Genomic DNA, 27,754 nt, shown 5'->3' with positions numbered 1-27,754 from the left:
GACAGATATGTACAGCTATGTGCAGTGTGGTAACATAAGAGTAGTAAGAATAAGTGTGTGTGCAGGATGAATAGTATGAAGAGCAGTAGAATATGGCAATGCATAGGTGTAAAGTATGTACATCTGTAAATAAATAGAACAGTATGGGTGGGATAGGGTAGTCCAATAGGGTTGTGACGTTAGATAATCACTGTAACAGAGGTTGCCTCCCCTCATTTAAAAAAAAAATTAAATTGCCCACAGACAAATAATGATTTAGGCTACTCTGCCCTGAGGGCAGGCAACATCTGTAACAGTTGAATACTGTATACAGTATCATGTACACATTTGAATATACAGGTATGTTTCAGATGGTGACAGTCTTTCTTATTTTCATTCAGAAAATGTATCCCTACCCAGTTTTTCGCCGCCAGTCAGCCAAGTCAACCAGACTTCTCATGGCACCGTCGTCGGAGGAGGCAAAGGCGGTTGAAAATGTGAAGTCTGGAAGGGCTAAACCCAAAGAGGAGGTGCTGGCGGAGGCCAGTACTTTTGTCACTGGCGTGTACCAGGGCCAGATATTTAGATGGCTCCTGGAGAACAGTCTTGGCTATGCACTGTATTTAGTGCAAAGTATTTCAAAGGAAAGAGCTCAGGCAGCCCCTCTGTCAGAAAATAAACAGCTGTTCCTGCAGTACACGTCTCAAATCAGAGAGATGACAGAGGAACTGGAGAAGTTTAGAAAGAAGCAGGAAATGCGGGCTAAAGCACGGGAAACTGGAGACCAGGGCTGTTTGATGGTGGAGTTCGGAGAATTCCATGACCGCTCCATGAAGGATGTTTATGAGGACCAGAGCAAGGAGGCCCAGGCCCTCATCAAGTACCTGGTTACAGCAGATGCCCGGTCCAACACCAACATGGCCATTTTCAAGGCATATGTCTTGAAGAGACGCACATCTTCCTCCAGCGCTTCTGCACGTCCACCTGCAGCCTCCACTGTGTCTGCACGTCCACCTGCAACCTCCACTGTGTCTACACCTGCAGCCACCACTGTGTCTACACGTCCACCTGCAGCCTCCACTTCGTCTAGACGTCCACCTGCAGCCTCCACTGTGTCTGTACCTCCACCTGCTGCCTCACTGCAAGCTTCAGTTTGGCGTGTACCAGGGCCAGATATTTAGGTGGCTCCTGGAGAACAGTCTTGGCTATGCACAGTATTTCAAAAGGAAAGAGCTCAGGCAGCCCCTCTGTCAGAAAATAAACAGCTGTTCCTGCACTACACTTCTCACATCAGGGAGATGACAGAGGAACTGGAGAAGTTTAGAAAGAAGCAGGAAATGCGGGCTAAAGCACGGGAAACTGGAGACCAGGGCTGTTTGATGGTGGAGTTCGGAGAATTCCAGGGCCGCTCCATGAAGGAGGTTTATGAGGACCAGAGCAAGAAGGCCCAGGCCCTCATCAAGTACCTGGTTACAGCGGATGCCCGTGTAACGTCTCTCACCAGCTGTCAGGACCGAGACAAGAACTTGACCGTGCTCGTTTCCCACATTAGTGCACCAGGCAGCTGTACCTGCAGCAGCACCAGCAAGTTTCTTGGTTAACTTTTTTTTTTGAGTCCATCTTGAGGACAGAGCCAAAGATGGAGGTTATTTTGGCCTCCACCTCATGCAGTTGCCCTAGAACATCCCTGGCATACACAGCTAACAGCCACTTAGGCTTGGGAAGGCCAGGTAAGAGGGGAGGCTCAGCGAATACAGGGGGACGCACAACAGAAAACTTTGTGAATGGTTCACAAGCTGTCCGGTACTGCAGGACACGCTGCATCCATGCTTCGCTGTGTTGTTCCAGCAGCTTTTTGTACAGCTGAGTCACACTGTTGCCCATTGTCCTCTCCCTCATCATTCTCAGCACCCGGATGTCACATGAGTATCTGAGGAAAGAAGAGTGTAATGTCTAAATGTCTGTTGTCTCTTTTAAAAAGAATCTGAAAACATGTTTATTTAGGAAAGCTTTTGGTTGATGGGTTTTCACTAGTGTCACTTTAATTTTACATATGTATATACATTTTATATTGTTTGTGTTACCTATTCTTTTGTACAGCACTTTGTGATTTTATCTGTGAAAAGCGCTTTATAAATAAATTTTACTTACTTACTTACTTACTAAAAAATAATACACAAAGAAACACACAAATAAAAGCACCTAATAATTGACATCCATTATGAATTACCTGTATGTTAGCAAAGCTGGAAACTGGCTGCGGTGGCCCATATCCAGCTGTCCTAAGATGTCCTCGGACCAAGAAGGATACTTTTTTGAGCAGCGTTTTCACTCCAGGTACTCCGTGGCAAGGTCATACCACCCGTCGATGTCCAACACCTTTGCGCACTGTTTCGGTACAGTCCTGCTGTTAGTCGGTGCTTGCCACAGGCTGGACGAACACAGACAAAAGGAAACCGCCACATCTTATGGGGCATCCATAAGAACAGCGGCCGCCAGAAGAAGTGGTCAGGTGAGGCGGGAGGCTGGGTGTGAATGAGGAGGATGGCGCCAAAGTTTCAGCTGGGCCGCTAGCTCTGGCTTGCCGGTTCGTGGGTTGGCCTTGAAGAATACGTGGCGAATCCACTCCTGCTGGGAAGGTGGAAGCTGATCCTTCCAGTGACTGGGAAGCTCAGCTGGTGGCTGATGAACAACGAGACCTGGTATCACTCCTGGAGGGCGGGGGGATCAGCACAGGCATCTACATGAACAGTGGTTGCAAGAGGTAATGAAGGAGAAATGAAGCAAACAGGCAGCAAAACAATATTAGGTTGACTGTTGCATTTGATAGTAATATGCCATGAAAGCAGCTCACAAACTGGCACAGTGCAGAAATACTACAGAAAGAAACCGCAAAGAAATGCTACAAGTGTTAAGAAGCAAAGAACCCAGTGGACACTTTTTTGAAGAAGTGCACTCAAAGAATGCATTCAGGTTGATTTGATATAATTCTGTATTGTGAAAAAAAATATAGAAATTTTCCACAAAATAATATTTCTTAGTATTGTCACTAAACATTTTCACAATATTTGCATTTGTGTCATATGCCACACCTGTATCTTGCTTTGTGCAGCGAGCGCTCTACCATTTGAGCTAATCCCCCACAATGATATACGATTGCCCAGACAGGACTTTTTTTTAATTTTTTAACGTAACGCAAATGACAGTCTATGGAAATAGGTTATGGATGTAGTGGTCCGTTCATGACCTCTGTAAGATTTACAAAATATTTATATGAAGTTTTTAGCTTGGTTTTGATTTCTTTCCTTTAGTAACCCCCCTGGCTCGTTTATGAACGTAGACTCTTAAGATGTACAGAGGTTGTTGTTTCCTGATGTACAGCCACTCCTTTCAATAAAGCTTGATTTAAAAAACAAATTCACAAAGTGCCTGTATTCACTGTAAAAGCTGCTATCTGCTTTAGCTAATTCAGAAAGCTAGTCAACAGCTCCCTCATCTGGGCAACGATATCTCTGACAACTTTCTTTCTGAAAAAGTTTTGTCTGAGGATGAGAGAGGTTTTTCTGAGACCGTTTTGTCTGAGACTGAGATCTCAGGACAGGGCCGGATTGGGACTCATTTTCAGCCCTGGAGTTTCATGCCTTAGACCGGCCCACTTTAGTTCACGACTGACTATATTAAAATAATGTAATTAAAAATATAAGTCTGCAATAGGCGCACTGTTCTCTACAGCCTTGTAATTCATTGTATTTTTGAAAAATATCATTTCCAAATTGGAAATGATGATACATTATATTCACTATTGTTTGATTAAAAACATAATGGGTAACTAGTAACACTTGGGCATATAATGTTGTTATATTGTAACTAATGTGATCACTGCAAAAAAAAAAAAAATGCTTTTCTTACTTAGTATTTTTGTCTCGTTTCCAGTCCAAATATCTAAAAAAACAAATCTTACATCAAGATGCATTTACTAAACAAGTATGAAAAAACACCTCAAAATTAAGTGATTTTTTGCTTAAAACAAGCTACATTATCTGCCAATGGGGTAAGAAAAATAATTGTTTTAGATTTAGCTTGTTTTAAGAAACGACAAAAAAACAAAATCACTTAATTTTTAGGGTTTTTTTTTTTTTCAGAAAACAAGACAATTTCTTTAGCCATTTCACTTGTCTAGTAAATGTATCTTGAATTAAGAATATTTAGATATTTGAACTGGAAACAAGTAAGATACTAAGTAAGAAAAGCATTTTTTTCAGTGATAATGTTTGCTTATTCACACACTATGGTACAACAGCAGCTGTGTCTTTCACAGTGAGAGCATGGCCCTGTTTCTGACACTAAATGAAATTTTTTACATTTATTTCTCACCACAAATATCCCCTTTTTACAAAGCTTTCAAATCAAGTCAAGTCAGTTTTATTAATGTATTGCTGAATCATCAGGTATCATTAATTATCTCAGGGCATTTTTCATTGAGCAGCGCTCTTCATTACCATTAGTTATTCTGAATGACCATCCTACCTGCCCATTCTGGTGTGTTGGGCTCATGACTGGAGCTTGGTAACGTTACCGGGCCTTGCTCTTCACTGTTAGCCGCAAACCGGACTAGACCGGCTGCTGCTGAAGAGCTACAAGAAAAAGTTTGATACATGAACGGTGGTTTGCAGACAACGTTGTTTTGCACGGTCGCTAGCATCTCGCACTGCTCTTAACTACCTTAACGTTAGCTTACTTACCGGCCTCGTCGTCTTCATTTGTTTTTTTGAGGAAAATGTGCTAAGTTTAGAACATTTGGCCGCGTCAGTTTCCAAAGCTTTTTTCTTTTTTATTCTGGCCTTTTCAGTGCCGCCTTTGCGCTTCCTGTTATCCATTTTGATCTGAATTTTTTTTATTTTGATCAACTTGCAAGGTGCCGTGTCGGGGGCGGGGCCAGAGAGTCAAACGATAATCACGTCATCATTAACCTGCAGGCTGCACTCTGCGAGAAAATATTAAATAAAAAGAGTGGGACTGCGGTAAAATAATAAATAAAAAAGTGGGGCTGCTGTAAGTGCAGGCAGCCTAGTGACAGCATCAATATTTAAACCCAGTGCAATCACAACAACGGCCCTCGCGGCCAAAAAAACAGACCGGCCCACCGGGAATTTTCCCGGTGCTCCCGATTAGCCAATCCGGGCCTGGGACTTATCTAACCCTGGGGGATACGGTGAATAAGCTAATGTCCCAATAAGTTTTGCGTGTTCCTTAAGAGTTATTAGTACACCGCTTGTACAAAACTGTATTGTGCCCAGCACTCAAAAAAAGCTACGAACTCCCCGTCTGGAAGGCAAGTAAAATAGGGCTGGAGGATGCGGGCATCGATCCCGCTACCTCTCGCATGCTAAGCGAGCGCTCTACCATTTGAGCTAATCCCCCATACAGCTTGTCTTTTCCTGACGTCTCTATATTAATGCACATGTTCCACAATGAAAGTAATTTATTTCTAACCGTAATAGTGAAAAACAATAAATAGCGTACCTGTATTGTAGCAATAAAATCATGCACCAGATTTAGAAGGTAAAAGATCAGTTTAAGGTTACAGGAAATTGTTTTCCAACGTTACCTTAAGTGAAGAATCAGCAAAGGATGAAGAGGGGTCCGGTGTTAGTTAGCTAAATTATGTTAGCGTTACCTATCCTATCCGATCCAATTTAGCTAAATGTTTTTAGAATTGTTCACCACATCTAACACAATGATGTTGCCAAAATATACAAGCACTATTGTAGGAAAAACACAACACAAGTCATCTTCAATGTAACAGTTATACCCTTTGCGTCTAAAACACTAAAACTCTGGACCCAACCGCTAACTTTGCGCAGGTGCTCAAGCTATCTAGTTAGGGTACAGGTGTTGCTAGCACTAGCAGACTAGCTACTTCCGCTAGTATTTACGTGTTAAGAACACGAAAATGTACCTCCTTCGAGCCGGATTTGAACCAGCGACCTAAGGATGTCTTATGTTTACACTCTACAGTCCTCCGCTCTACCAACTGAGCTATCGAAGGGGCTGAAAAGATCCGAATAGAACCCGAACAACTACCTCACGTTCATTATCGACAAGTTAACAATCACAGAGATCGGTTTTTTCGAGACAATTCGCTTGTAGTGCAGCCTAAAACGAAGCGTACGTAGTTGGTTGTGAAATGACTTAGACATTTGATTTGCTGACAAAAGATTGAACACGCCCCACCACTGCTTATTAAATGATTGCACTCGCGATGTGATTCGCCTAGGCCTAGGGCATACGGGCAAGCGGCTTCCTTCAAAAAACCGAGACATTTAAAGTCATGAAATCCGCTAATATTCCAGGACAATGCCTTAGTTCAGTGTGTCTCAAACGGGGGTGCACATACCCCTAGGGGTACTTTAGAGTACTGCAAGGGGTACGTGAGTTAAAAAATATTTCATGCATAATTCATAAAATAATAATAAATAAAAGACATTTAGTGATGATTCTAAACATTTGAAGTATAGTATTTAAATGTTGTTCAGTCACAACATTGCTTATTAAATCCATCATTGACAGCGCTTTATTGCACCCCTTACAGATTTTTTTTTCTAACAAATATGTTTTGCGTTGGTCAGGGGGTTCTTGGCTTAAAAAACATTTCAAAGGGGGTACATTACTGAAAAAAAGTTTGAGAACCACTGCCTTTGTTTATATTGTGCTTGAGTGGTGCTGATCAAAGTTCAGTTAAAATAAATGACCTATAACCAATTGGGGGGAGTGGGGGCTTCTTTATCTAGTTGATAATTCTGCCTTGCTTGTCATTTATATGATGGAAAACAAAGATGCAGAATAACATTTTATTATTACTATTATTATTATTTTTATTATTATTATAATAGCCTACCACATCTCTTCATCAGCAGACTGAGTTTGCAGATTTGTCATAGAAAGTTCAGATTTTTACTTTGGATGAGAGACTTTACTTAAGACAAACAGATAAACAAACCAGTGGGGTTGAAGTCTTTATTATAAATCATTTACATTACAAATTAAGACATTAGTCATTGCCGTATCCATCCAAACATACAGTATTGTTTACAATGAAGGGTTAGTGAACCAGCTGGTCAGAAATGTTTGCCTTGGCCAGACGAGAGGGTTTATTCTTAGTCAAATTCTGGCATACAGGAGGACGTTGGCACGGGGTTAACCATGATCCCATTATTGAGAATAAGCTTGTTGATCCATGTAGACACGCACACAAACACACACACACACACACACACAGAATATCTTCAGCCTTTAAGTGTGAGTACACGACTGGCAAACAGCAGACAGATGACGAAGCAGCAAAGACAAGATGAGGAGATGTGCAGAAAGGACAAGACGGTAGCTTTCTCCTTCTGGACCTTTTAAGATGGATGTGAGACTCCTTAATGCTGTCAACTCTTTTTCTAAAGGAGTTAATCCACTGGTAGATGTGACCCTTTACCCACAATATCTTTCCTAGTGAAGGCTTTACATTGTGAGCTGCCCACTGGACAGATTCTCAGGTTTGACGAAGGCTTTACTGAGCCTGACACACACACACACACAATGTTTCTGTTTTGGTCTTTTCCCTGCCCTTTAAGTTTTCATACAACACTTTTTTTTATATATCTTTAAATAAAAATTGTTTATAAATCATCTACAAACCTACATTTTCTATAAATTACACAATCTGTTTAACCCAAAGGTTAAAAGCAACAGCTGAAATTTGCAGTAGAAAACTCAGGGGAGGGGGGGTGAGAGAGAGAGAGAGAGAGAGACAGAGAGACAGAGAGACAGAGAGAGACAGAGAGAGAGAGAGAGAGAGAGAGAGAGAGAGAGAGAGAGACGACCTCTGCGTCCAGCAGTGACAAAAAGATTGGTAGAAAAAAAAGAAAAATACATTGTACAACAGCAAACCGATTACAAAAATTGAGCCAAAACAAGAAATATAAGAGATAGAAGGGTCATTTTGAGTGAGAGTTTGTTTGTCTGACCCCACAGTGTCCAATCACGGCTTGAGAGGGGAGCCGACGCACTGAAAGGCAGCCTCAGATTGGGCCAGTGGGTGTCTGTAAATAACTTCATGTGTGTATATTGTGTGCGTTGCGAGTGTGTAAATTAGTCAGCATCTGTGACGTCATCACGCTCGTGTCAGCAGCTCCTGAGCCCACGTCTTGATGGCCGACGTCGTGTGTTGGAGCAGCTGCCACGTTGAGTTGGTGAAGGACAGAGCGTGTCCCTGCAGACACGACACAGACACCTCACCGCTGTAGGTAAGAAAAGAAAAACAAGTTTACTGGTTAAAAAAAAAAAAGAAAAACACAAAATGCAGCTTTTTGATTTGGATACTACTTTGTGTGTAAAGGTTATGTTCTCAGTAACTACTACCTCGTTTCAAACATTTCACATTACCGCTTCAGTCTGAACAAGTCAAATATTAGCAAGCTAACGTAGCTAGTTATGACTAGTTTACAGTATGTGTTGAAACCAGTTTTAATTTACTGACTCATACATCTCCATCTAAGTAAACACTGGCATTTTAATTATGCTAAATTTGAATTTATGAACAGCTAAAGCAACCGGCTCCTGACACCCTTTTCAATGACAGATGTAAATGTGAAAACCAGCTCTCATTCAGAGAAAAAAAACAAAACAGAAACCAATGTGAAAAGTAAAGAAGGATGCCTCAAAGTACTGACTTGCAGGAGTCCTGTAGGTGGGTCCACGCTCGTTGTAGCAGTTGAGATATGTAAGCCAGCGCTGGCAGGATGTAGTTCTGATGGAGGGAGAGGAGCAGCGCCTTTAAATACGCCAACACTTGGAACACACTGTCAGGAGTGTTGGTGTTCACCTGGGCAAAGATACACAAAGATAAGATAAACTAGTCAATGACATAAAAAACAAACCAAAAAAAACACATTCAATTGGTCTCTAACTAACTTAAAAAGGTCCAATGTGTAGGAATTTCTCCCATGTAGCGTTGAGATCATATTGCAAATCAACTCTCTCGCACCACGCAGTTCAAAGTACGTATTACAGCTACGGTAGCCTTCGCGTTCCTGAAATTTGGATTTTGAATACGTGTGGTCCTCCATGTTTCCTTCTTCAAACTTGCCGAGGCCGGGAAGCTACGATACCCGTTAGCAGCATTAGCAGCACCTGGGAGTTTATCATGTGACAGCGAAAACGCGAAAGGCGGAGCAGTATGTCCTGTATGTCCCTTACCGGCTAACGTATTTCAAGATGGAGCATAAATATGGAGCGTCTACCCCAGTTCATGTGAATGTAAAATGTCAAGCCAAAAGGAATACTTGGAATTGATGGTGGTGGTAAATATTCATGAATAGGGACAAGTTTGTAAACGGGCAACACAGATTTTGATAATGAACAACTAAACACGTTACACACTGGACTTTTAAGTGGGAGGTAAATAGAAATGATGTAAACCTCAGCGAGTGATGTTTTACAGCCTTACCCATTCTATGGCCTGCGGTGTCTTTTCTTTGACCCAGAGGATAAACTGCGTGGTGTTTTCAGAGATGAAGATGGCTGCTGTTTTTGTCTTTTCCAAACCTTGGTCCATTAGTGGCCCCAAAACCCGCGCACACTCAGAGTAATAATAAGGAGTATTGGTCTCCAACCAGCTACAGAGGATACAAAAACACAAAATAAGAAGTTAAATGATTCATTTTAATGAACAATAATTAAACATGCAGTGACTAGATGTCACTAGATGCACAAAGTTAAAAATTATTTAGAGCTCCAAAACCAAACCCTAAAGCGTCCGGTATACCCGCCGCAGCCGACCTGTCGTGCGCCAATGTGACGTCATGGGGGCGCCTTAACTGTTTATACTTGCGCGTGGTGATCACAACACTAGTTGCAGTCTTCTCCTGAACAGAAGTGGCGCTAATGAGGAAAGGCTACCGACTTTGCTATTTCTACGGACTAGAAGAAGAAGAAAAAGGTAAACAACGGCAAAACTGGCAGCGGCACTCACGTCAATGTTTCGATTTGACTCGATGACCTACTTCGTTGGATCAAGCGTTTCATTCACCATTAAAAGAACTCCTCTTAACCCAGTAAGTTTACAAGAGAGACTTGCAGTCACTCTGAGTCCTGGAATCTGATTACCCTGGAACTTGTCCATGCCTCCTGTTTCCGCTTTGTCGCAGAAAAAAATAAAAAATAAAAAAAACATACAGTGGTGCACGGCCTCTGGTCGCGCACTCAAAATCCTGGCGCGCCAGCGATATCTACGTCATTTTGACGTCACATTGGCTGCGGCGACTGTAAAAAGGCCCTTACACAGTTGCGTGCAGATGCCTGTTGAATATTTAAATGTGTTGTCAACCATTGCTTGCTATGCAAAGTAGTCTACTGTTCCAAACTACAGGGATTCAAAACAGTACTCTGGGGAAATGTTTCTGCTCACACCGAGACAGTTAAGCAAACGATGAACAAACTGCTTTACATACAGCAGCGTTAACAGGAAGTGAATCCGAAGAGTGCTTGAGGTATTTTTATACTTTGGTTTGACCTAGAGTGTACAGAAATCAGCGGGGGAAAAGTCTAAACAAGAGCCTGAGCTCAATATCTGGCCTACGGCAGATGGTAATTTGGATGGTTTGTATGGTTATAAGTCAAAGGCTTGCTTCCCATACACTTACACTGTATGTTAGGAATTAAACATGAATGATTGAGGGTGAAGTCATACCTGAAGGCCTGTGTAGAGTAGACCTTTACTTTGCTCCAGGCCTGCTGAGATACGGCTGTGACCCCCGAGTTGCGCAGATACATGGCTGTGGTGGAATCTGAAAACAGCCCACCCACATATTGTAAGACCTCAAAAACAAAAAAAGGTCAATGGACACAGCCTTGCAAGTTCTGATATACAGTAAAAACAAAAAGTTTTAAACGGGACTCAGACAGACCTTTGAAGGAACCGTGAGATCTGACGTCATGTGCGATGAAGCCTGCAGCAAACACGAGCAGAACCATGAGCAGTTTGGACCAGGGGAACCCGCGACCGCGCATCTTTACCTGCAGATTCTGGAGACCGAAGATAAAATACTGAGCGGAAACTTTGCTGACACAAAATTCTAACTTCTGCCCCCACACTGCAATCAGATTATTTAATGAAGGGGTACCTTCCTGTTTTGCCAAAAATATACAGTAATGTAGCATAACTGTTATTATCATCTATTAACATTAGGCATATTTGAGCACAGCCCTGAAAGTATGCATTAAAGCTTCAAAAAAATAAATAAATTCAAACTTCTGTTTTTGTGTTTGACTGCCTACGTGTTAGGTACACTCATACATTCCACTCTGGCTTAATTCAGATTATACAGTGACCATTTGCCTCACCTGGCACAGGTTGTTGCAGTCCTGAAGCTCCTGAGATTCGATGACATCTTTCATCTCTTCGTTGGTCACTCTGAAAGACTGGATTGTTTCTTCAAGGTTCTTCCGAAGCTAAAGATGGAAAATAAAGTCAAACACAACATGATCCAAGATGCCATGAAGGAGAGATTACACTTTTCTATAAGAAACACGTTTACAGTTTACCCTTTATTCTTAATAAAAAAAGCAGGCTGCATCAATTTTTATTAATACAGCAAGTTTGCTCTCTGCGTGTAAACATGGCCTAATGCTCTAATTAAACTATCTCCAGGGAGGAGAGTTTGGTTCATCAACCATCAGACAGGCAGGTGTTAGGGCTGCTTGATTATGGGAAAAATAATAATCCCGATTACTCATTGACTTTTGAAAATATGTTGCATTCTTTTGTTATTTTAAAAACAGTGAAACCGTTAAACAAATCAACAGTGAAAACACCATCAACTGTGAAACTACCCGTTTTCCCGTTGAACTTTTTTTTCTTTTCATTCAGAACACGAGAGTTTAAAATAAGAGTTTACTTGCAAAATGTAATGTGCAAAATAATCGGTTTTCTCGATTACATTTTTATTGTGATCGTTAGAAGCCAAAATCATTTGATTAAATTGTATTAATTGCACAGCCCTAGCAGGGGTCGTACCTTTGGTGGCAGGATATTCCAGGACTTTAATAAATGGTTCAACAGCAGACTGAAAAGGAAGAGAGAGAGAGGAATGGTCAGCTCTATCAGTATATAAATAGCTGAAATCCAGAAAACATGCTTTTTTATATACAATTGCATTTAATTTCTGACTTATGTTTTTGCCACAAAGCATCTCCAGTTGTCAGTTTGCTTTCTACTTTTCACAGTTTAAAAAGAAAAGGAAAAAGCATGTAACTCACCTGGACTGGGGTAAGTGTTTGGTATAGAGCTGTCTCCACACTCCTAGACTCTGTACATCTACACACAAACACTCAGTCATACTGCTGAGAAGCTGCAAAAAAACAAAACAGAGAGGAAGAAAGGCTCATTGTTTAAAGCAGTAAATCTCCGGAATGCCTTCTTCCAACTCTCAGTGATGTTTTATAATAAATACTATTAATAAAGAAGTAGATTAAGACAACATCATCTCTCTAAAATATGTCTTGTCGCTACATTGCATAATTACAGGTACAATGGTTGATGAGGACAATGGTCTTTAATTGGTTTATATTTGTCAAACATCAGTGAAAAATGGCTAATACAGAAGTCATTGCTCTTTAATTCCGAGGGAAAATGAAATGTTTTCTGTTGACGTTTTTGAGAGTACTTTCTCTTCGAGCTTAGCCCATTTGTCGATATGTTATCTCGACCGTTTATGACGCTGGTCACCATAGATATTGCTATAAACAACAAACTGTATGATAAGTCACTTATCAATGTGCTGCTGCACTGAGCTAAACTACACTCAGACTCCTGTAGCAGCAGAATTAGGTAGAAAACATAAGTTTAAAGTGTGTGTGTGTGTGTGTGTGTGTGTGTGTGTGTGTGTGTGTGTGTGTGTGTGTGTGTGTGTGTGTGTGTGTGTGTGTGTGTTACCTCTCTCTTCATGTCATCTGGACAGTGTGGTGTCGCTCTGGACAGAAATGATGGCAGGTATGTATGTAATGTGCTCTCGGGTTTGGCTCCAAATGCGAGGGCCTTCAGTCGAGGGTACAGACGCCTCAGTTGCTCCTGCAGACTGAACACAAACAAAAAGGTGTTACTTTATTACTTTGTGTAAAGCAAACCGTCACTGGGAGGTTAAAAAAACAAAAACAAAAAAACAAACACTTAAAACTTGATTGGGAATCAGTGCATTAGGTTACATTTACCTTGATGACAGGGCGTTCTTGGGCATGAAGGCGAAATCCAGTAACGGAAAGAACTCCTTAGGACCCATGATGCCAAATCCCTTTGTTAGGTTCGCATGAAGTCTGGGAAAAGAAGAGCATGAAGAAAACATTTAAGACTTGTGTTATAATGATATCATTTAATTTAGTCAAACATTAAAAAACAGTGAGCCTTCATAAAATATACCTGTGAATTAATCACAAATTCAATTCAAAAGAAAGGCACGATATTTGGGAGCCGCACTTCACATGAATATTGTAGATAGGTGTAACGAAAAGAAAATAATTGCTTGTGTTTTACGTTACCTAAAGAAGACAATTTTTTTTTTTATATATAAGCCACATATTTCTCAAGACTTACAGGAGAAGTCTCTCCAGATATGCAATGGCATATGATGACAAGGACTTCACTCCCAGCACAGGAAGCATGATACCCAGCCACACTGAAACACAAATAAAAAGAACTTGATTCACATTATAGGAACTTTTAGTTCTGGCATTAAATGTAGCAACAGACAGCCTTTTCAGCTTTCACTTCAAAAACACCCAAAGCAACTGGAGCAGCAAAACATGGCTTTTATTCTTGCATGCTCAATTATTTCAGTAACAATAAAAGGCATTCATTCATTCATTCATTCAACACGGGTAAACTAAAGTTGAGCTATGCAAACACTGATTCTGTGTATTATCAAAGGAAAACAAATCATCCCAAAGATACTTCACTGTTATATATTATAAGTCTGTAATGTTAAATGCACTCAAAAGTAATTTTGTTTTCGTGATATTTACTAGTTACCATTTGAGATATCATTTTGTCCCCACTTCCATTGTATATCACATTGGAAATATTTCCATATTAGGCCAATATCTTGCCAAGTCTAATCTTATCAAAGTATTGGGCTAAAACGAAAAACTTTTTTTGTTTTAAAAAAAAAAAAAAAGTTTTTCCCAAAAAAAAAAAAGAAGTTGTTTTAAAAAAAAAAAAAAAAAAAAAAAAAAAAAGGGTTTGGCATTTGTAGCTTTGTAAAGGGCTCCGAATTAGCAGCCTTTCCTTCCCTTGGGCGATTCAAGTTGGTACTCAATAACCTTGTTTCTATTGTTTAAGGTTGTTATGTAATCCTCCAAAAGAAATGATCCTCCCCATGCCCACATACTAACACCCACCTCACAGCCTCGCCAAATACCAGGCAGCAGACCTAGAGCAGCAGCTGAGTTTTTGAAGTGACCATGTGTTCAGGCTCACAGAATGCGGTCAGTGGATGTGTTGCGGCTGTAATGTGCACTGTTGCTTCATTAACCCCTGACCCAGAATTTATGTCAGCACATGTTGTTGGGAAAGTGGGGGAAAGGGGAGACACAGAGACTGAGACTAATACCATGCAGAGGATGATAAAATACTGTGTCTACATATTTAAAAAGGGGGTGTGTGTGCATTTGACTGTCTATTACCTCGGAGTCCCTGGCTGAGGTCATAGAATCCAGCTTGGCCGAGAGCCCACATGATGGTCAAACACTTCACTGGACGATTCTGAACCGATCGCAGTAATTCCAAATACTAGAGAGGAGGACAAGGGAGGGTATTACAACATATTATTGCAAGGTTACTGCAAATATGTTGGACGGAGCAGACAAGGCCAGTGAAGCGGTAATCTGAAGGACTTGAGGAGACACACACACATACTCACTTACCTCTGGCAGGTTTTGGCTCGCTATCCTGGGTTTGTCCTGTAGGATTGCCTGGATGCAAAGTCTGTAGCCATGCAGAGATTCTCCTGGAAACCGAGAGAGAAGCTGTTTTTGTCTCTTCTTTACCTTTAACCCTTATATGTTCTGATCATGAGCAAATCAAATCAAGGTAAAATATGTTTTTGATTAGGTGTACTGGTAGCCTTGGGGTCTAAGATGCTATGACCATGTCATTACAGTGTTCCTGCTGAATTAATTGTAAATTTCACAAAGTAAAGGTAAACACTGGTGACAGCCGAGAGGAGAGAGGATGTGGCACGACAACAATTTAAACTCTCATTACTGCATCACTAATGTCTCGGTCCACAGCGCAAACATGTAAGCTCTTACGCCTACCTGACTGCCTGTCCATCTCCCTGAGCATGGTATAAACACAGTGGTCGAAGAAATCTGGCACAATGTCACTGCAGCGTCCGATGAGGCCTTTGATCACACCCTTCAGCTCTTTTCCTGAAAGGCAGTATGGGTAGTCTGGGGACAAAAACACAGAAAAAGTGGACATCAGAATCAGCTTTATTGGCCAGGTTTGCGTAAACAAACAAGGAATTTGACTGCGTTTAAACTTGCTCTCAAAGTACAACACTCACTTAACATATAAAGAATATAAACAGAAATGACAGTAAGAAATATAAAAATACTGTTAAGTGTACAGTATAACTATACAATAGAATTTACAATTTTACAAAAAAATATACAAAAGAGAGGGAAGGAACGGTGCAATATCAGTCAGTATAGTCTGAGATTTTATAGGACATAAAACAGGGTATATACAGAAATCCTGGAGTTCGATTCAATACTTTCTCAATATTTTTTAAAACCAACACGCCATTGAGTTTTATGTTTATACGGCAACACGTTTCTAATCATTAAACGGAGTTTGAGATTTATATAAAGCGTTGGTTTGGACAGTGGCACTGGTAGGCCTAACGGTAGCAGCAGCACAGAAACTGGAGATTGATAACCGTTCTCCGTGTATTCCAGATTTATGGCTGGTATATTGCATATGCGACCGAAGAGCGTTAACCCCCATCCAAGTTATACTGATGTTTTTTTTACAAACCAAACCGTAAGCCTGCCGGTATTTCCTCTCTACAGGCCTGAGCCAGTCTTTAAACGCTGGGTCCTCTAGCCATTTATCGGAAAATTTGCATTTGCCCATGTCTGTCCAGGTAGCCGAGCTGTCAGAGCTGTTAAGGAGCTTGACGTTCAGCAGCCACTAGTCATTCAGTTCAGCGCGCAAAATGTTTCTTCCACATTCCCGCGAAATGTTTGATGTCGACTTCAGGATCATAGGCTATCACCCAATGCGGGATAGGATATAATATCACACGAACTTTACAAGATCAACTTAAATAGACATAATAAAACAAATGGACAACTCACAGTTTGCAAAAAAAGAAAAGAAAAAGAATAAATACCTCGGAAAATGGCGATTAATACCTTTTAATAGCCTTCATTTTTACTAATTTGATTTACTACCTTTTAATACTTTTTAAAACCCCGCGGACACCCTGCAAAATAAGTATTGTGTAATTTTCCTGCAGAAACTATTCATACCAGACAGTTCGTTTACTTCGTACAAATAAAAATATAGTAGAAATCAGGGCTACAGTATATTGAATGTGGACAATATTTTCTTCTTAGTCTTGCTTAAAGATCAAATTAAGTCTGACTTTGACCAACCGTGAGCATAGCTGCTGAGTGTGGGCTCAGGCTCAGGCGCAGCCAGATTGAGGTTGAGGTATCCAGCCAGGTCTTTGACCCACACTGATGGGTTTTCTGGAAACAGGGTCTGACTGCGAGCCAACTGCTGCTTCAGGTCCCCAACATCCAACTAAAGGGAACAAGACAGAGAAAACTTTAAGGCTGTACACTTAGAAACAACACGTCCATTATGCAAAAACAAGACTGTGTTACAGCATGTGATAGTTTGCTTGCAAAATGCCACAATGCAGCATTGTTTCTGCGTTTGTATGAAGATATTTGTAGCTTTTAGGAGGTTTTGCAAAGCCGATTACTTTTTATTTTTCTTTCCAGTCCCTTGCAAAGATCAGCCCAAATTTGCATACCACTATTGCATATGGTACATTATCAGCGTTAATCTAAACTTTTAGCAACAAAAAATGTATTTTAGGCCAAAATGCACACACTAAATCTTCAAAATAGTCCAATAATCGTTTCTCTTCACATTAACAACCAGGCAGTTTAAAAAAAAAAAAAAAACTGATAAAAGCCGAAAACAGGGCATGTGCATTACTCACTGTTTTGAAGGCTTCCTCGAGGGTCTTGCGAGTTGCGGGGGTTACTGGACTGCTGGATTGTGATTTCTTAGACGCTTTACTTGATGAGGTCTTTTTATTTTCGGGCTCGGCTGGTGGTGGAACCTGCTCCTTGTTCTGTTTCTTTCCCATCTTCTCAAAGCCGTCAAACAGCGTTTCTGACATCTTCAGGGGTGCTGAAAGGAAACACGGCAGCTGTGGTCAGGACACGCCTCTGTGCAGATACGAGCGGCTGAACTTACTTTTTTTAACACAGCCTATTTTCATGTTCTTCTAAAACACTTTCTTATATCCACCCTGGGTCCTCAAGAAGTTAATCCATGAAACCATGGCATTCCCCTCCCCGCTTGCTGACTCCCCTCACATTCAGTGCTTCCTCCCTCCTTCTATGACTTGCATAATAGGCTGTTATGGACGAGAGCGGCAGCAGCCGGGGGGCGGTGACAAAAAGCCGCGGTAGAGTCGGACAGTTTCCAGCCAATTCCAGCAGCCTTCAGGCTGAACAGGAAGTCGCATAAACACTCACATCCTGTTAGGTCCGATTCCGATTTGATAAAATGTTATCAGACCCATATATCTGCTTGTACACAGTCTCCAGTTGTTTTTATTATGACAGAGTAGCTGTCAAAATGCTCTACATGCGACCTGTTGCTGATTTTAATTAACAACAGACTGTAGATGATCCGTAATCTGAACAGATTTCAGACTTCTAAACATAACTATCAGCCTCATAACATGATCTCTACACAATAAGCCTTTAAAATCAGACAAAGCAGTTAAAATCCCTCCAATTCAAAAATCAATAAAAAGTTTATGTAAAACGTCATCATGTTGAGTCGATTCTGAACCAATCAGCTGTTAGATCAGCTGAGAGGCTGGCGTTTCCCAGCATGCCCCTGGGTCCGCCTGGGTCTTGCAGTCGGTGAAAAGCAACTGCGCTGCCTGCGTCTCAAAACCTGCGGCCGCCTTGATCTCGTGACGTATTCGCTGCCCACGTGTGCGTGACGTCAGAGCAAGTCGGGATCACATCGGACACAAATCTAACCGGCGTGCAACGGGCGCCGATCGGCGCCGATCGATTCTGCGCCAACCTGGCTCATCTTGAACGAGCCTATTCACGCAACACTCAATTACAATCCACAAAGGAAAAGAGTTAAGCACCAGCAGCATTTCAAGAATTCCACCTGTGTTAGTCGCTAAGAACCCATTTGTAAACCAACTGTGTTCACTTCAACTCAGGTCATATTAGAGCTTGACCGGTTTTAAGCTTTGATGGCCAGCAACACAAATATACTTTGTGTAATGAGATAGCAAAGACCAGAAATATTTTAGGCCTGTATACTACTACTAAATATCTAACAATCATGTCTGAAGTATCTTGTATTCCCCGGAACTTTTATTTTTTATTTTATTTTTTTTACTCCCAGGATGTAAAAGCCTCTGAAAGGATAACACTGACATCATTATATATTTCATATATTGTCAAAGAATCCCATGAATAGACCAAACTCAACAAAGAGTGTCAGTCCGTCAAATCCTTTGCCCTCCCTTCCATGTCTGTAGCTCTCAGACCAAAGCTCATTATTTCCTAAATCTTTCGTCGTCACAAATACATAGTTCCTTTTTTGCGTAGTTATTGAAAACACAGGAAATAGTGCATTTGTTGGGGACTATTTTCAGTCGTGGAATAATACACATTTTGTGCTACAGGGAGTATTTCCGACAGTAGGACGGTGTATGTGGGATGACTCAAAATAAACTACAGTGCCAATTTTCATTGTAATGAAGGAACATGTCACCAAGTGGAACATTACAGCTTATTATTGTGTTTTTGGACAACAATAGAGGAATGCTGGCACAGAGGAATAAGATACATCAGGGTTGTAGGCTCATTTTATTGTTTGTTTTGGGCTTTTCAGAAGGATATTTTCAAAATAAGACTCTCACCGAAACACATACTGTTAATTCTAAAATTATTTCAGATCAATATGCTCTATGAGGCTACGTACGTATTAAAATTATGCTCGATTTGTATATAATTTTAGTGGTTTTAGATGAATTTCCATACATTATTGACATTCTATCTTTCACTGTTTCATGAAGTGCTGCTTGTTTAATGTTTTGTATGTCACGGCAGGGGTAAATCTTTTAATCTAGAAAGCACATTTTGCTTAATGCTTGAAAAGTGCTATATACATACAATTATTATTAATCCAAATGTATGCCGCAAAGACACTTAACAGAATTTAACTCCACATGACTGCACACAAGAATCCCAGTCAAACCCAGCCACAAACTAGAGTTGGTCTTGACAGAGGTCACCAGTTGTTCACTGATCATTCAGATGTATACGTTGCTGACAAACCTAAATCTATTCTGGTCTGCGTGTGTGTGTCGGCACAACATAGGACTGTGACGCAAAGACAGGACCGGTTTCATCACATACTGGAGTTCAGTTCCCTATTCAAATGTTGGTCAGTCAGGATTATTCTTCACTTCCCTGAAGTGAACACTGAAGCCAGTTGTCATCTCTGTGAATGTCTAAGCTTAGTAAGCATTACCAGAGCCCAACGGTGAGGAAAGTACTGAAAGACTGACGAATGAGGTAATCTGACCAGGTGTTTCATGTCTATTAATACTAAACTAATATCCTGATAGGGGTCAGGAAGTTGGTCATTTTACAGCAGCAGCTCCTGACATGAGAAGACATCTGCTCCGTACAGTAACAGGGCAACAACAAGCACTTGGCACCATCATTTGTTCACAACGGTACTTTCTATTAAGAGAAATCGAAACTACTACTCCTGCAGTGGCAGGGCAATGTGAGCCACTTGTAGTAAATGCATCAACGGAGTTTCCAAGAAATCTAGTCAACGTCACTAAATTAAAGAAGAAGAACCACATCACTCCAACACACCACTTGGAGATTTGCCACCAGTCCTTGTAAATACAAGACAAAGACAGGAGTGTTTTCTCAGAGGGGAACACGTTGGGAGTTAGGTAAAGAAGGTACGCATGCAAAAGAGAATACATAAAAAAATAGAAAGCAATATGGAGGAGTAATTAAACAGACCAATGTGCACCTACAGAATGGACACTTTCCAAACTTGGCCCAATTATTCTGATTGATTTATGTTGCATCTTTATACTGTTGCGGCTCTTATTCTGATTAAAAGTGAAATAAAAACACTTTGATGTTGTTTATTACTCATTCAGGAGAAACATGTACATTTTGTTACTGTATTGGTAGCTGCTGGCATGCTGAGGTTACACTAAATGAATATGAAGTAATGTGTCCCTGTTCCTAGTAACTACTTACATCCCAAAGTGTAGGTTGGAACGAAAACCTGCACAGTCTTAGTACTACTATATGTCCGAACATTGTACAAAAAATGTTTCCAGTGTTGCAAGTGTTTTTCCTCTAGTTCTGGTGAAACGAAGTTGTCATGTTGATGTGTAGACCTTTATTTGATCAGGAAACCGTTCAGGTCTACTATGTAGCGAGTATAGAATCAGTGAATCGGGGTGATTTTGGTACAGCCCTGGTGTCTGACTCAACAGAGGGTCTTGGTGGTCTGGTGGGGTGTAATCTGAGTTGATGTACCCAACATGGCCCTCTTACAGGGTGGGTGGACTGGGAATGGATTCTCACACCAGCAGAAGAATAGCTGACGGGATGCTTCACATATAGATACAGAGCAAAGCCCTTTCAGACACTAATTCAACGACACAGAACAGACAAGGCACGACGTGCTTATGTGAGCACATCTCTTTCTCCTTGTATATGGTCATAACAGTGCCAACTTTTGTCTGTCATTATTTTTAGGACAAACATCAATTGTGTTGTAAAAGACTATGCTGGTATTTACTGTAAGGAGTAGGGCTGCTCCCTCTTAAGCTGCTTACACATATAGCCGACGGCCGACCGTTGACAGAAAAGCGCCACAGAACAGACCAAAAAGACGAGACGTAATACATCTCTATAGCAGCAGGCGGCGCTAATCTGTAATGTTGCCCAAGAAATGAAAACCGGCAGCTGATTGGACGAACGAGTCACATGGGTTTGTTTTCTCCGGAAATTCAAAGCCAGACTGTCATGGCGGCCGTTCAGAATACGATCTCATATTGTACTAAAATAGTTCACTGAAACATGTTTCTGAAAACATTTTAAGAGAGAAATAGGCCGTGCAGTTGCTGAATCTGTCTTCATTTCAGCTCAACAAAGGTCAGTTTAAAAGATTTTCGTCAGATTTTGAGAGACTCTAGTCACCTCATTCCGCTCGCCATTTCCGGGTGAGTCCGCCCCTTTCCCGACTGAACACTTTTGAAAGAAGCTGACTGAAAGAACGACACCGAACAGACTCGAGTCACTGACCTCGCCAGACTGTCCAACGGCCGATAATCGGCTAAATGTGTCCCGGCCATTAGTCGACTAATCGGTCGTTTTGGTCTTAGTCAACTTAGATTCCTTTAGTCCATTAGTCATGTTTTATGCTTTTTTTCATGCTGAATGACTTATTTCGTAGAAACGTACAAGCACATCTCTGGTAAACACAAGAATTAAAGTGGTGCTTTTGCATGACTCTTTGCGGAGAAACTCAGATTTACAGATCTGTCGATTAAATCAACTAATCGATTAGTCGAGACAATTGAATGGGTGTTAGTCGACTAAGAATTTCTTCAAATCGAGCACAGCCTTAGTAAGGAGAGCTGAAAAACTGCTCAATGCCAATACAGATATTAACCTATTCTCCTGAGATCATTAGTGTACATCAGATTGGCATTTTTAGGTGGAGAGAGACCAAAAAATAAACTAAGTGGTCGCAAACAGACTATTCAACAAAGCTAATAAGCCAATAACAGCTGGGATGATGTCTGCCATACATTGTTTTTTTTTACCCGTCTAAAATTAAGGTACCCTCAAATATGTGGCATGTAAATGACATAAATAACATGTTGGACTTGACATAATCACTTCTGTTGAAAGAAGAGCTCTCGTCAGATACCCTATAACGTGTCCAGACATGTAATGTGAAACAATTCCAATATAGGCATCAGATCAGCTGTCTTCAATATGACCACCTCAAGGTGATGGTATGCATGTAACATGCAATCTCACATAAAGAGATATGAGAGGAAATATCTTGGCTCAATGACAAATAATGTGTCTAATTTATTTCAAGTCAAATCAGGCATTTTATTTGTAACACTTTTAATTTTCTTGTGAAGACACTGCCCACTAAAGACTTTGGAGCCTGCTCCAACAGATACAAAAGCCTCGAGCTGAACGTTTTGTGCCAAAACCACAAACTCAACAGTAACAGTCTCATGATCCAAGTGTTTGTAACCTTTAAGAGAATTAAATGAGATTTAGCAAAAGGCCCTTTGATTATATCAGTGATCTTCTCCAAGAGTTCAGTATTGATCTAATTATTTGTAGAGTCTGGTAAAGTGAGAGCACACTTTCAGAGTAAAGTTTGACGTTGATTACACTATGTCAAAAGCGATTTAAATTAAATACTTCACATAAATACTATGGTGGTTAGAGAGTTTATACACCAGAAATAGAAGTGTATTTCTTTTAGACAAAACCTTTACACCACCTCCACAGCTCAGACAGACTTTGGACCAGCTGAGTCGATGATCAGAACTGGTGCATAAACAAAGAGTAGTGGCAGAGGGTGCGGTAGTTGTTGCCAGGTTTATTGAAAGTAAAGTATGCTGAACATAAAAACAAACAAGCCATTATGTTCTACTAAGTTGGCCCAAAAAGGAATCAGCACACAGTAAACTGCCAGAGTTAATGAGGTTACTGTGACATTTTCAATGGGCAGAATATTAACCTGCTCAAAGACAGCTTCTTTCCCCGTGCAGTCACTCTGTTGAACGCTCAGAAACAGCCCCCACCCTTACACTGAACAAAGCCAATCAACACTGTTCTGCTCATCTACCTCATGTATATTTCAATCTTACATTACAATATTGTTATTAATATATTATCATTGCACTGAACTGCCTTGCACTATATTTAAATCTTAAATCTCAGACTATACTCATAGTCATATTGCACTATTCCTTCCCTCTCTTCAAATTGTTATTGTATATATTCTGTAAATTTGTAAAGTCTATTGTATTGTCATACTGCATACTTAACAGTATTTTGTATATTTCTTACTGTCCTTTCTGTTTTTTTATTCTTTATATGTTAAGTGATTGTTGTACTTTGAGAGCAAAGATTAAAAAGGGAGTCAAATTCCTTGTTTGTTTACTGCTGGGGTAAAAATGTGTTGATTAGCTTTTTAACCACAAGTTATTCACACTTTCTGAGCAGTGTGCACATTTTTTTTTTATACAAGAACTCTACCTGGCCCCAGTTTAACCCTTGTGTTGTCTTCCCGTCAACCTTGAAAACCAACGTTTTGGCACCTTTATTTCAGTTTGTTTTTGCTTTTTCCATTATTTTAAATTGTAAAATTGTTATTCTACACATTTTCAGCATTTCTACGTCCCATATTTTATGATATAAAACAAAAATTGAAAACGGGTCAATTTGACCCAAAGTCAACACAAGGGTTAAACACAAATTAATTCAGGAATTTGCAACACCTGAGCAAAAAACTGATATGAAGTGAGACTAGATTTTTAACACAGGCTTCACTCTTCAAGACAGGACTTCCGGTAATAATCCATGACAGACCTATCAGCTGACTATCACGCCTATCATCAGCTGATACTGTGCCTTGTTTGTGGTGGTAAATTGGCTCAAACTGATTTACACAGAGTAAGCCTGGGGCTTTTGAGGCCCCTGGACTATGGGACTCCATGTCAGTTGCCCACTGTACCCTGTTGGTTGACCAGCCTTTGTGTCTTCCATAGGGCTGCACGATACGAGGGAAATCTCTAATTGCGATTATTTTGACTGATATTGCGATTGCGATATGATTCACGATATTGGAGGGAATGATCTTTTTTGTATCATTATTCACATTTTCATTGAAAACTCTTAACATTGAAAGAAATTAAAATTATTATAGTGTGATTTTAGCGAGGATCTGTACCAAACTAAGAGTTTTTTTCTTGAGTCTGTAGGATAGGATTTGTAGGTCGGGACATCTCTGCAGCACCACAACACTTAATTCAGAATAGTTTGACACATATTTTGCCATTAACAAATATTGGGCCTCATTGCGATTTGGTTATTGCACTAGTCCATATTGCGATTGCGATTAATTGTGCAACCCTAGTTCCAGTCCCTGCTCTAGACCGGTCACTGTCACAGGACTGGCCAGATTTTTTGTCACCACAGTGATAATTGATCACTCAGCACAGTGTTAAGATTTATCACAATTCATTAACTAAACGTTTTACCGTTGAACTACAACGTAACGACAACATAATGGCGATGCATTTAAAAAAGGTGTTACAGCAGCAGCAGAAAAGCAAAAAAAAAAGTCACAAAGCTGCTAAGAAAAGCTTCAGAGATACAGCTCCTTAGTGATGACGTTGCCTTTGTTGACACATTGCTGGAAAGGATGCTAGCATCAAGCTAACTGCACAAGCTAGCGATTCCTTCTAGGACGTTAGCTACATGTGTGGCAGGAGTACACTCCTGAAAGGGCACTTAGCTTTCATTTTGACGTCAATGTTGTCAGCAGATAAGCTAAAGTAGAGCAACTTATATGAACTGGTGGTAAAACCCCAAATCAGACGGACAAAATATTTTACTTGAGGAAGTATGGTTACTGCGCGATGCGATGGTAGCTACAGTGGCTAGCTTCAGATGGCAGATATGAGCCATTGACGTTAAGATACCGAAAAGTTACTATTAAAAGAGATAATTTAGCTCGTAAGAACAAGCCGCACATGTATCTCCATCCTTTATCTTTTATATTTTCACTTCTGCAGTGAGGTAAATGGGTGACGGAGCAGCTAGCAGGGCCGTGTTCACTTACGTCTGGATGGCTGGTTAGATTCGCCCAGGGCTTTCCTTCCCCCGACGCCGCCGCCGGGTTTCTTGTCATTCGGGTTCTTGCCTCCTCCTGCGCTGTTATTTTTCTTCCCTTTCTTCACTACCTCCCATTTACCGACTGAGCCATTATTTGAAGCCATGTTTCAGTTTCAGATGGGGTCTTATTAGGTCGGGGATACCGCGACTGCCTCCTTCCTCCCTGCTGAATGAAACAGGACGACTCTACTCAAAAGATCATTTAATGCTGCATTCAAGTGCTCCTCGGATAGTCCAGTCTCCTGAGTTGGGAAGTCGTTCAACTGACTGACTGAAACGTGGACGCTATAAAGAAGATATGTTGTATTTTATTGCTCAGAGCGTTCAAACAGTGGCTGTTTTCAGTAGTTATTTCCAGTTTGAAGTGTTATATTAGTGATTGTGTCCCAGACCTGATGCTGCACCAGCTATATTCCCCAAAACACTAAAATTGTGCCTGACTTGTTATCAGTGTTACAATTACAAAACTTTTCTAACTAATCTAAGTCACTATGTGGACAGCGACAGCATCTAACGGCTATCATATAATACTATATTACAAATTACATATGGGAAGAAAACGCTCTTATCATTAACCCAACATTTACACAATATGCCGATTCGGCAATTCGTGTAGAAAACATTTGGCCGACTTTCCCAGTTGAAGGGGCATTCCATCTGATAGGCTAACAATACATCATGACCATGGGGCACTTAACGTGAATTTTCCCAGTCGAAAAGTAATTTTCCGATTATTCCGGCACCACTTCAATGCAGCACAACAGTCCGCATGCCACGTCTCTTTGTCAAGGACCTCTTCAACCACTGCGCATAGCTGAAATGATTGGTAATTAACCGACTGATCACCAACGATGTTTATGAATAATTGTTTGGCATTAAAAAAACAGTCCTGCTGTCATCAGTATGTCCGTGCTGATATTGGTATACTAAAACAGTGTTATCTAGGCTATAATAAAACTGGAGTGTGTAGATGTGTCCACTGTAAATGTCTATTTTTTATCATTTCAAATTAAGACAGTCAACAAAAAGTCAGGAGTTTGTTTTTGTTTTAAATGATGGCCAAACGTTCAAGAAAGGGCTAACATTTGGACATTAATTAATACAATTAGCCCTGACCAAGCCCAAGGTATGACTTTTTATGAACCCAAAGCTGTTCTGAAAATAAATAAATTTTGCAACAATCAGCAAAACAAGGAAACTCTTTGGACAGAAATGTAAAAGACCTGTAAAGTCTATTCCTGATATAAACCGGATCTGAGATGTGAACAGGATATCACAAAAGATAATGATGGAGAGCAGGTTGAGGTTTCCATTGGGAGTTTTGAACTTCACTAGAAATCATCCCTGTCAGCTCTCTGCTGCTGGCTCTATCTTTGATGAGTGCCGGGTCTAGTTAAACCATCGGGCCGTCTGCAGTTTTCTGTCTGGCTGCCGTCTGTGGAACAGACGGGGATTTTGGCTTCAGTGTCTCTCAAAAGAGGCACTTAGTGTTTGGCACAAACCTCCTGGATCTCTTTCAAGGCCTCAATTGAATATGAGTGGAGGCTTAACCACTGACCACAGTGGGCGTCCTACTGGGTCAATATGTTCAGCTTTTACAAGTCAATTGTACTCGTTTCCTAAGCAATACATCTCTCTCTTGGTCCCAAAATATGTTTTCAAGTACAAATCATTTCTCTGCAACATAATGGCAAGACTTAAAGGCCCAGTGTGTAACGTGTTTAGTTGTTCATTATCAAAATCTGTGTTGCCCGTTAACAAACTTGTCCTTTTTCATGAATATTTACCACCACCATCAATTCCAAGTATTCCTTTTGGCTTGAAATGTTACATTTGCATGAACTGGGGTAGACGCCATAGACAGCATATAAACTGGACCAACAGATCCCGTGTCTCTGGACGGAGACCATGCAGGGAAGGATATTAGAAGCACTTTTCCGGTGAGCGCTGAGCGTTACTGCGCAGCCTCCAACTGAGAGAGATGACGTAAATGTGACGTGAGCAACCTGTCGGAAAGTTGTAAGTCTTCTGGTAGCTGTGCCAAGAGAAATCTCAATCATTCCCAATCTTACAGAGACGGAGAGCTTAGGTATATGTAAGGAGATAACATAAGCACAGGCTAATTATTGCTAACTAAAATGCTAGTTAACATTAGTAATTAAACTTAAACAGCTCATGTAAGTCGAAACTGCCTGCGAGCTTCTCCTGTACTATACGGTAATTCCTCTACTGTGCGACAGTAAGTCTTTAAAAAATTTTGTTTTGGTTCCTTTGGAGCCATAACGTGAGGTACAAGGTAATGGAGCCTTTTATACATCGTCGTGTTTCTTTAGAAATAAACAAAGGACAAATAGAGTCTTTAAACGCTTCAGATGTAAAGTTATTCGCAGTCAAAGTGACGTCAAAATGAATGGCAGTCAATGGGATGCTAACGGGAGGTGATGGCTTTGTAGCATCAAAATGGCGCCAT

The 27,754-nt window shown here is 40.7% G+C and overlaps 1 protein-coding gene, 1 long non-coding RNA gene and 2 other non-coding genes across 6 annotated transcripts; all 4 read right to left on the bottom strand.

Annotated features, from left to right (window-relative positions):
- Positions 1–24: 24 nt before the first annotated feature.
- Positions 25–6,115, bottom strand: LOC120546372. 3 transcript variants are annotated; one of them, XR_005636871.1, is made up of 4 exons: positions 4,722–4,840; positions 4,507–4,613; positions 2,210–2,719; positions 25–1,909 (listed from the first exon to the last, which is right to left on the bottom strand). It is a non-coding gene; the product is annotated as an uncharacterized LOC120546372 (long non-coding RNA). The 3 variants fall into 3 exon arrangements; XR_005636872.1 differs by lacking the exons at positions 4,507–4,613; positions 4,722–4,840 and adding an exon at positions 5,588–6,115; XR_005636870.1 differs by having other exon boundaries at positions 4,507–4,840.
- Positions 5,328–5,400, bottom strand: trnaa-agc. Its single transcript has one exon. It is a non-coding gene; the product is annotated as a tRNA-Ala (tRNA).
- On the bottom strand, positions 5,940–6,028 carry trnay-gua. The gene is given in 2 exon segments: positions 5,940–5,975; positions 5,992–6,028. It is a non-coding gene; the product is annotated as a tRNA-Tyr (tRNA).
- An 867-nt stretch (positions 6,116–6,982) lies between the features above and the next one.
- tmem214 (transmembrane protein 214) lies at positions 6,983–25,491 on the bottom strand. The gene is made up of 17 exons (XM_039781299.1): positions 25,232–25,491; positions 17,262–17,455; positions 16,684–16,834; positions 15,337–15,471; positions 14,944–15,026; positions 14,704–14,809; positions 13,616–13,697; positions 13,237–13,338; positions 12,962–13,103; positions 12,286–12,377; positions 12,044–12,092; positions 11,371–11,478; positions 10,935–11,052; positions 10,718–10,814; positions 9,476–9,644; positions 8,700–8,851; positions 6,983–8,267 (listed from the first exon to the last, which is right to left on the bottom strand). Exons 1-17 carry the CDS (start codon positions 25,386–25,388, stop codon positions 8,141–8,143), a joined length of 2,064 nt encoding a protein of 687 aa, XP_039637233.1. The 5' UTR covers positions 25,389–25,491; the 3' UTR covers positions 6,983–8,140.
- Between the last annotated feature and the right edge of the window lie 2,263 nt (positions 25,492–27,754).

This window comes from Perca fluviatilis, chromosome 18 (assembly GCF_010015445.1).
Source record: "Perca fluviatilis chromosome 18, GENO_Pfluv_1.0, whole genome shotgun sequence".
Lineage (NCBI taxonomy): Eukaryota > Metazoa > Chordata > Actinopteri > Perciformes > Percidae > Perca > Perca fluviatilis.
Note: the sequence above shows the minus strand (reverse complement) of the source record. Positions and strands in the feature narration are given on the sequence as shown.

Coding starts and splice junctions, on each gene's coding strand:
- tmem214 (XM_039781299.1), bottom strand. CDS start 25,388: ATGGCTTCAAATAATGGCTCAGTCGGTAAATGGGAGGTAGTGAAGAAA. Junction 17,456..25,231: donor ATCTAACCAGCCATCCAGAC/GTAAGTGAACAC, acceptor GTTTCCTTTCAG/CACCCCTGAAGATGTCAGAA. Junction 13,698..14,703: donor CCTCAGCCAGGGACTCCGAG/GTAATAGACAGT, acceptor TTTGTGTTTCAG/TGTGGCTGGGTATCATGCTT.